At 46.1% G+C, this 10,633-nt stretch overlaps 1 protein-coding gene across 1 annotated transcript in view; it reads right to left on the bottom strand.

Moving 5' to 3' along the window:
- Positions 1 to 412: 412 nt before the first annotated feature.
- IL34 (interleukin 34) overlaps positions 413 to 10,633 on the bottom strand; it is a 125,271-nt gene continuing 115,050 nt past the window's right edge. Inside the window, exon 7 of the mRNA XM_068259580.1 lies at positions 413 to 6,203. Within this exon, the coding sequence (XP_068115681.1) occupies positions 6,137 to 6,203 (67 nt within the window). The 3' untranslated portion in view covers positions 413 to 6,136. The remainder of the gene's footprint in view (positions 6,204 to 10,633) is intronic.

Below are 10,633 nucleotides of genomic sequence, written 5' to 3'. Positions count from 1 at the left end.
TAGGCTTCAGATAGGGTGTAGCAATAACTACTCTGCAGGTGCTGTGATTGGAAAACTGTTCCCTATGAGGTTTTCTGCTGGGCAACCTAACCCTAACCCTAAGTAGCAGAAGTTAGGTTGTCTTGGTGTCTGAGATTTTATTGCTGAACTTCATTCGATAAGTATTTAGGCACTTTATTTGGGGGTTAGCGTTAGGAGCTGGTAGGGAGATTTATATGCCATAGAGGGAAAATGGCATTACGTGGTTACGTTACAAGGAGGCAAGTTATCATGCGGTGGGGTTGGGTATTGGTTGGCATTCCTAAGGCATGGAGGGTTGATAGTATTGAGGTTTAGGTGTGTGTGTGTGTGTGTGGGGGGGGGGGGGGGGTCCTAGGCCATACAGTCTGAAGACTATTAGGGGGTTCGCAGGTTGGGGGGGGGGGGTGGATATTGCTAAAACTAGGATGGTGATTAGCTGGGGGGGAGGGGCAATAATGTAGGGAGGATGACTTGATAGGACTTGGATGAGAAATAGATGTGGTTGGTAAGTATTACTAGGGCATTGTGGGAGTAGGAGGGGGTTGGGTTGAGGGGAGGAGTTGTTAGATGTGGGGGAATAAGGAGAATAATAGTTTGCTGGAAATGATGCTCTGCGGTTGGCTGACAGCACTGAATGGAGTAGGCCGAGGCAAGCTCTGGGAAGAGACAAGAATGACCCTATACTTCCATCATATACTAAATATATGATATCAACCCTGACTAGCAAGGCCAACAGTGAAGCTGAATCAGGGCACATTTCCACTGGGCTACAGCGTCTGTTTTAGAAATCCACCTGTTCTGATGCGAATGCAGCATGCATCATTCAAATGTAAATCTATCCCCTACACTCAGAAGCTGTTCTCTTCCAGCTAAGAGCTTTATAGCTGTAATTCCTTGCCAGTGAGGGGTACACTATAGTCCAACTCAGTGGAGAGAAACTGTCACTTGCATAGCTGAATGCTGAATATTTAACTCTTTAAGGCATAAATATCACATCAGGTAAACGTCAAGTGATGAAAAAACACAGATAACTATACAGCTCCGTGGTAAGTCTAGAACAGTGTAGGTGTAGAATTATAGAGCTTAATAATTGCCTTAAGAGGAATTTAACTCCGTGATTACTATGGAGGGGCGGTGAGTGTGTATCTACCACCAGTGATGTTTTGCTTCCCACAGCTTGAGATTTCACTAATCATTAATAATTACAACTTAGTTTATTGAATGAAACTTTCACCCCCTGGGCCAAGTGCTCCTTACATAAATTAGTCTTGCATAGTTGCGTGGTTTACATTTTCTTATCCAATCTCACTCGGCCACAATTCAGTCTCAATAACTTCTGCTGTTCCAATACATTGAACATGAATCCCTCAACAATTGCCCTCTGTGGATAGAGTTTCCTTTTCAGTTACTGTAGAGTTTTGGTTATCCAGCACCGGCTGGAATCGGCTATGCCGGATAGGTGTGCTCTCTGGTTGACTCGTTGTAAAAATAGGCCTGACTAATACAGTACTACACCCCACTCTACATACACACCATGAGCTGTGTATTCAATGGTAAAATACAGTAATTGGAAGTATATTACCCTTGGGGGAGCCCAGACTATAACCACAGCAGAGCCCACAAACAGCCTATGAAGTTGGCCCTCACCACTGTGAGTTCTGCCGGTGATCTGTGCCGGTCGGTTGAGACTGCTGGTTAGTTCCTGATAACCAGGACTCTACTGTACAGATTTTTGAAAATGAAAAATCACCCGCATGGTCGTAGGCTTTAACTGTTACCCAAACTCTTTTTATTTAGGACAACATGGGGAAGGGGCAACTGAAGGGACTCTGGGTGCTTCTCTGCCTCCCTATAAACATCAGTAAGAATTATTATGGTGCTAATTCCAACTCAGACCGCTTCTTACCCGTTACCTGTGTGTGTCCTGAGTCCGAAATGTCACTTTATGTAAAAATGGCCTAGAATGATTTACAAACACGATTCTGCGAGTATTGCACACACAAAGAGCACACCAGGGTGGGACACTCGGGTCAGCAGCAACTGGAATACTAGGCCTTCCTTGTACATCCCCAATGGGATAATAGCAGACAGAGGCGCTGAGCGTTATCTAGAGACTGCACTGTTCTGTACTCCTCCCTGTTATTCCCCGAGGAAGCAGGAATATGCCTGTGAAACGCGTTGCTTTGTATTTTTGGAGTATTGAAATAAATGTATGTGTTTGAAAATCGCCAGTTTCATGTCTACTTCGGGGAGGTAAGTCCACCACTTCCTCCCTTGAGAGTTTTAAAGTTTTTAGCTTATTTTATCCTGTTGGCGCCTCTGTTCTCCTTCTACAATACTTGTGTCCACCCCGGGTGGAGGAGGGGTTTATACCCTATATCTTCTGATCTACAGAGAGCGACTTCTTAATCCTGAGTGGGGTCAGGTCTGATCTCCCCACCTGCCTATACAGTGGCTGCCTATATGGAGACCCTGGTTTGTGAGTATATTGTGTACTTACTTTGAATATACCCAATCATTTTACATACTACACTATATTGGGCTCTCGGTGCCCCTTTTCTCTTACATGGGATAAGAGCAACACTGCAGGATCAACTCACACAGAGCAAGAGGCAACAGACGGCACTGCAGATGTTATGAGCAGAGATGTTACAATTAGGGATTTTGGGAAACTCTGTATTCCAACTTAAAGGACAGCTATCTAAGTCAACTGAGTCACATACATTTCTAGTACCAGTAGTTACAAGCACATAGCAATACAAAGGCTTTTTTTTAAATCTTTTCATAACTTATGTGCAGGGCCGGTTTAAGCAACAATGGGGCCCCAGGGCAAAATAAACCTGCCCCCCCCCCCGAACAGATACCCCGGAGCAAAAATCGGCATTAGGGGACCTTTTTTGCAGCTGGTATAGTCAGGGTTTGAAGTCCCAATCGGTCGGAGCTCCACATTCTGGCTATCCCAGCCTGCATGGGGGACAAGGGGTTAAAAAGTTTCAGGAGGGGGGACCCCACATAATTTTTTTTTAAAAAAATTCCCATACTCTAAACATAAAAAAAAATTGGCCATATTGCGGCTGTATAGCGATCCCTGGCCAAAGCGCTGCGGCTGCGTATGGACCCCCTGGAAACCCCGTCAGGAAATGTATTGCGCTTTCGTTTGATACATGTAAAATTACACTACCGTTAGGTTTGCTACTAAAAGTGACATTTACCGCATTTACAAGTATACTTTTTTCCTTCAGAACTTTAAAATCGATTTTCTTAAAAACGATACTGTCTTTTTGAAAAATTGTTTTTTCCTCTTATTCCCAATGATCTTCTTAACATATCCTGCAAATTTAGGGTTTCTAGCATTTAAGGTGGATTTGCTATTAACCATTAAAGTCGGCGGGTTTTTAAATATGTATTTTTTTTCCCTTTGAAACTTTAAAATCGATTTTCTCAAAAACTATAAGGTCGATTTGAAATTTTTTTTTCCTCTTTTAGCCACTGGGGGCCCCTACAAGCTCTGGGGCCCTGGGGCAGCTGCCTCCTTTGCCTCTATGGTAGCGCCGGCCCTGCTTATAAGAAGAATATGACATTTACAGAGAACAGTTTTATCTGTGGGCATTACTATAGAGGACTGCGCCATGCAGAGATCGGGGTCATTACCGGCACATCCAGCATACAGAGACAGTCCTCACTGGCTGCAATACTCTGAATGCAGGAGATACAGCATGAAAGCATTCAGCTACAGCAGCGCAGTGTGTAAATAAGGGCTGGTTCAGACGGACGCTTGCGGAGCGTTTACCGCAAGCGTTCGGAATGTCGTGGTAAACGCTCCCATTCAAGTGAATGGGAGCGTTTACACCAAGCTTTTGCGCACTTTTACCCGAACGCGGCGTTCGCGTCCCGATTTTGGTTAGCGTTCGAGCTGCCCCTGGAAGCGACATGTTTTTGTGATATAATGTTATTTTAAAAAATGGCCGTTCAGTTTGAATTTGAAGCTAAAACAAACCGTTGCTAGAGACTTGTAGCTGCAACACAACTGCTATAATTCATCCATGTTCCAACCCTAGCCCCGTCCTCATGCTACATACAGGCGTGGCTAGCCCCAAAAATCAGTGGCATGTGCCCTGGATGTCCCCCCAGGCGGAGTCAGCTGTGGTGCCTCAATGGCGGGCATGCTGGGAGCTGTGGTGCATCAATCGGGGGTATGCTGGGTGCTGTGGTACCTCTATGTGGGCTTGCTGGGTGCTGTGGTGCCTTTATCGGGGCATGCGGGGAGTTGTGGTTCTTCTATGGGGGGCATGCTTGGAGTTGTGGTGCCTGAATGTCAGACCCATGGGAACATGGTAAGGGATTCCATTAGACAGTCAGGGAATGCTATTGGGGAGAACGGCCAGATAACCTGGCGGCAGGCAGCCCGCCCAGCAGAAAGCCCACCCAGCAGAAAGCCCGCCCAGCCAGCACAGAAGTCAGGTAACTCTGCCTAGTAATGTTTAAATATCACTGCCTACTTATGTGATATGCTGCATTTTAGTTTTTTTTTTTCTTGTGTTAACAGAGAGGGGGCTTCATCCAACATTCTGCTGGGTAGGCCTACTAAGACTGCTGTTACATTCTTGTAAATGTTGCTCCACCCATGACCACACCCACATTCTGGTGCATGGCCACACCCATTTTCCAGCTGCAGTGCCCAAAAGTGCCCCGGATGTCTCAGGATCCTAGCCACGCCCCTGCCTGACATCTAACGTGTGTACCTAGTAGCTTCATTCTTTTCTCAGGCTAAACACTTCTACAGTCAGTAGTGGCCACGCCTTATAGGAGTACAGGTAGCCATAGAGCGCTGGCGGCCGATCCACCAAGAGACGCCATAAACCACAGGCTGATTCCTGATCGATTTCAGCATGAATCGCCGGGAATCAGCCTTGTGACGCCGCCATGCCACCCCGGCTGCTGTCCCCACCGCTGTCTGTGTAATTATACTTCATCTGCCGCTGTCTTTGCATGTCCTCATACTCCCACACTTGCGCCCCCATGTGGTTGCCATCATTATAGCACGTGGGGTGCGTGTGTGATGTCACATATTTTACGCTGGTAGTCACATGGGGCCTGAATGTGGAAACCACTCAGCATGGACAACGAACAGGTAAAGTATAACTGCAGGGGCACCGAGGGACAGCAGCGGGGGTTCTGTCACGTTCCTCGCTCATCCCGATATTGCACGCTGTTACCGCACCTGATCGAGCATGTCGGCACCAGATTACATGCGACCATTTTCAGCCTGATGTAGATCATTGTGGACCAGGTGTGCTCTTGGCAGCACTGATTTTCACCCGATTCCATTTTACTTATTGAATTGGATGGTCGATTGGCCAAGTCAAGTCATGTATGGGCAAAATACTCACTAATCCTGATTAAATAAACATTTCTCCTGAGTTTATCTATAGGACATGTTATTGCGCCTTATCAATAAAATATCTACAGATGGTTGGGGGGGTAACAGTAGCCCCCGTGACTGGGGGGGGGGCTGGGGCCTAATGGGGCCCTGTCCTGGGGTGCAGAGTAGTGGCAGAAGCTTCATGCTTTACCTCATCTCAGCGGCAGGACAGGTCCTCCTATCTCCTCTGTGTAGCCGCCGTGCAGCCTATCTCCTTGCACCTTCTGATTTCTGTCATGTGACAGGAGCCACGCACTGATAGGCTGCACGGTGGCATGGGGGAGTGTCAGGGGCGGCACACAAGACACCCTGGTCCTTGCTGGGGGGCCCGGCCTATTTAAGTTACGCCCCTAGATTTTAGATATAACTATTTGCTTGTAGTGTCTAAATAGAATGATGAGAACTACAGATACAGTGGGTCTGGATCTTTTAAGGCAACACAATTTCTTGTAGCCCTTTTTTTTTTTTTTTTTTAAATAATGATAAAAAAATTTTAGAATAAAACTTTACAGTTCCATACAAATAAACATATACATCTAAACTACAGAAATAACCACATTTACATGATACACTCCAGAGACCTTTGTATAGTGCCATTTGTTATACGCAGAGAGTAGTGTTATGGCAAGTCCGCCGTGTGGCATGCTACACCTGGGCACCCAATGTGTTGGATGGACAAGCTGCTGGCCTCACCTACGGGATTCTTATCTGTCCAACTCTGGTCAAGCAGTTGCGGGCAGCCCTCATTGGCAAGCTCATGCTGTCATGCAAATGAAAGACACAGAGAAATGTGTGAGGCAGATGTGCATGCACCAAACAAAATATACAGCGTGTGCTGACAGGACGTACAACATACAACCGCCACATGCAACACATGAAATATACAGCGTGTGCTGACAGGACGTACAACATACAACCGCCACATGCAACACATGAAATATACAGCATGTGCTGACAGGATGTACAACAACAAACAACCGCCACAGGCCATACACAAAATATACAGCATGTGCTGACAGGACGTACAACATACAACCGCCACATGCAACACATGAAATATACAGCGTGTGCTGACAGGGACGTACAACAACAAACAACCGCCACAGGCCACATGCACCAAACAAAATATACAGCGTGTGCTGACAGGACGTACAACATACAACCGCCACATGCAACACATGAAATATACAGCGTGTGCTGACAGGACGTACAACATACAACCGCCACATGCAACACATGAAATATACAGCGTGTGCTGACAGGGACGTACAACATACAACCGCCACATGCAACACATGAAATATACAGCGTGTGCTGACAGTGACGCACAACAACAAACAACCGCCACAGGCCATACACAAAATATACAGCGTGTGCTGACAGGACGTACAACATACAACCGCCACATGCAACACATGAAATATACAGCGTGTGCTGACAGGGACGTACAACATACAACCGCCACATGCAACACATGAAATATACAGCGTGTGCTGACAGGACGTACAACAACAAACAACCGCCACAGGCCACATGCACCAAACAAAATATACAGCATGTGCTGACAGGGACGTACAACAACAAACAACCGCCACAGGCCATACACAAAATATACAGCATGTGCTGATAGGGACGCACAACAACAAACATCCACCACAGGCCATACACAAAATATACAGCATGTGCTGACAGGGACGTACAACAACAAACAACCGCCACAGGCCATACACAAAATATACAGCGTGTGCTGACAGGGACGTACAACAACAAACATCCACCACAGGCCATACACAAAATATACAGCATGTGCTGACAGGGACGTACAACAACAAACAACCGCCACAGGCCATACACAAAATATACAGCATGTGCTGACAGGACGTACAACAACAAACAACCGCCACAGGCCATACACAAAATATACAGCGTGTGCTGACAGGGACGTACAACAACAAACAACCGCCACAGGCCATACACAAAATATGCAGCATGTGCTGATAGGGACGCACAACAACAAACATCCACCACAGGCCATACACAAAATATACAGCATGTGCTGACAGGGACGTACAACAACAAACAACAGCCACAGGCCACATGCACCAAACAAAATATACAGCATGTGCTGACAGGACGTACAACAACAAACAACAGCCACAGGCCATACACAAAATATACAGCGTGTGCTGACAGGGACGTACAACAACAAACAACAGCCACAGGCCATACACAAAATATACAGCATGTGCTGATAGGGACGCACAACAACAAACATCTACCACAGGCCATACACAAAATATACAGCATGTGCTGACAGGACGTACAACAACAAACAACCGCCACAGGCCATACACAAAATATACAGCATGTGCTGATAGGGACGCACAACAACAAACATCCGCCACAGGCCATACACAAAATATACAGCATGTGCTGACAGGACGTACAACAACAAACATCCACCACAGGCCATACACAAACTATACAGCATGTGCTGACAGGGACGTACAACAACAAACATCCACCACAGGCCATACACAAAATATACAGCATGTGCTGACAGGGACGTACAACAACAAACAACCGCCACAGGCCACATGCACCAAACAAAATATACAGCATGTGCTGACAGGGACGTACAACAACAAACAACCGCCACAGGCCATACACAAAATATACAGCATGTGCTGATAGGGACGCACAACAACAAACATCCACCACAGGCCATACACAAAATATACAGCATGTGCTGACAGGGACGTACAACAACAAACAACCGCCACAGGCCATACACAAAATATACAGCGTGTGCTGACAGGGACGTACAACAACAAACATCCACCACAGGCCATACACAAAATATACAGCATGTGCTGACAGGGACGTACAACAACAAACAACCGCCACAGGCCATACACAAAATATACAGCATGTGCTGACAGGACGTACAACAACAAACAACCGCCACAGGCCATACACAAAATATACAGCGTGTGCTGACAGGGACGTACAACAACAAACAACCGCCACAGGCCATACACAAAATATGCAGCATGTGCTGATAGGGACGCACAACAACAAACATCCACCACAGGCCATACACAAAATATACAGCATGTGCTGACAGGGACGTACAACAACAAACAACAGCCACAGGCCACATGCACCAAACAAAATATACAGCATGTGCTGACAGGACGTACAACAACAAACAACAGCCACAGGCCATACACAAAATATACAGCGTGTGCTGACAGGGACGTACAACAACAAACAACAGCCACAGGCCATACACAAAATATACAGCATGTGCTGATAGGGACGCACAACAACAAACATCTACCACAGGCCATACACAAAATATACAGCATGTGCTGACAGGACGTACAACAACAAACAACCGCCACAGGCCATACACAAAATATACAGCATGTGCTGATAGGGACGCACAACAACAAACATCCGCCACAGGCCATACACAAAATATACAGCATGTGCTGACAGGACGTACAACAACAAACATCCACCACAGGCCATACACAAACTATACAGCATGTGCTGACAGGGACGTACAACAACAAACATCCACCACAGGCCATACACAAAATATACAGCATGTGCTGACAGGGACGTACAACAACAAACAACCGCCACAGGCCATACACAAAATATACAGCATGTGCTGATAGGGACGTACAACAACAAACATCTACCACAGGCCATACACAAACTATACAGCATGTGCTGACAGGGACGTACAACAACAAACATCCACCACAGGCCATACACAAACTATACAGCATGTGCTGACAGGGACGTACAACAACAAACATCCACCACAGGCCATACACAAAATATACAGCATGTGCTGACAGGGACGTACAACAACAAACAACCGCCACAGGCCATACACAAAATATACAGCATGTGCTGATAGGGACGTACAACAACAAACATCCACCACAGGCCATACACAAACTATACAGCATGTGCTGATAGGGACGTACAACAACAAACATCTACCACAGGCCATACACAAAATATACAGCATGTGCTGATAGGGACGTACAACAACAAACATCCACCACAGGCCATACACAAAATATACAGCATGTGCTGATAGGGACGTACAACAACAAACAACCGCCACAGGCCATACACAAAATATACAGCATGTGCTGACAGGGACGTACAACAACAAACATCTACCACAGGCCATACACAAACTATACAGCATGTGCTGATAGGGACGTACAACAACAAACATCCACCACAGGCCATACACAAAATATACAGCATGTGCTGATAGGGACGTACAACAACAAACAACCACCACAGGCCATACACAAAATATACAGCATGTGCTGACAGGGACGTACAACAACAAACAACCGCCACAGGCCATACACAAAATATACAGCATGTGCTGATAGGGACGTACAACAACAAACATCCACCACAGGCCATACACAAACTATACAGCATGTGCTGATAGGGACGTACAACAACAAACATCTACCACAGGCCATACACAAAATATACAGCATGTGCTGATAGGGACGTACAACAACAAACATCTACCACAGGCCATACACAAAATATACAGCATGTGCTGATAGGGACGCACAACAACAAACATCCACCACAGGCCATACACAAAATATACAGCATGTGCTGACAGGGATGTACAACAACAAACAACTGCCACAGGCCATACACAAAATATACAGCATGTGCTGACAGGGACGTACAACAACAAACAACTGCCACAGGCCATACACAAAATATACAGCATGTGCTGACAGGGATGTACAACAACAAACAACCGCCACAGGCCATACACAAAATATACAGCATGTGCTGACAGGGACGTACAACAACAAACAACCGCCACAGGCCATACACAAAATATACAGCATGTGCTGACAGGGACGTACAACAACAAACAACCGCCACAGGCCACATGCACCAAACAAAATATACAGCATGTGCTGATAGGGACGTACAACATACAACCGCCACATGCAACACATGAAATATACAGCGTGTGCTGACAGGGACGTACAACAACAAACATCTACCACAGGCCATACACAAAATATACAGCATGTGCTGATAGGGACGTACAACAACAAACATCTACCACAGGCCATACACAAAATATACAGCATGTGCTGATAGGGACGTACA

The sequence above is a fragment of the Hyperolius riggenbachi genome, chromosome 11 (assembly GCF_040937935.1).
Source record: "Hyperolius riggenbachi isolate aHypRig1 chromosome 11, aHypRig1.pri, whole genome shotgun sequence".
NCBI classification, from domain to species: Eukaryota; Metazoa; Chordata; class Amphibia; order Anura; family Hyperoliidae; genus Hyperolius; species Hyperolius riggenbachi.
Note: the sequence above shows the minus strand (reverse complement) of the source record. Positions and strands in the feature narration are given on the sequence as shown.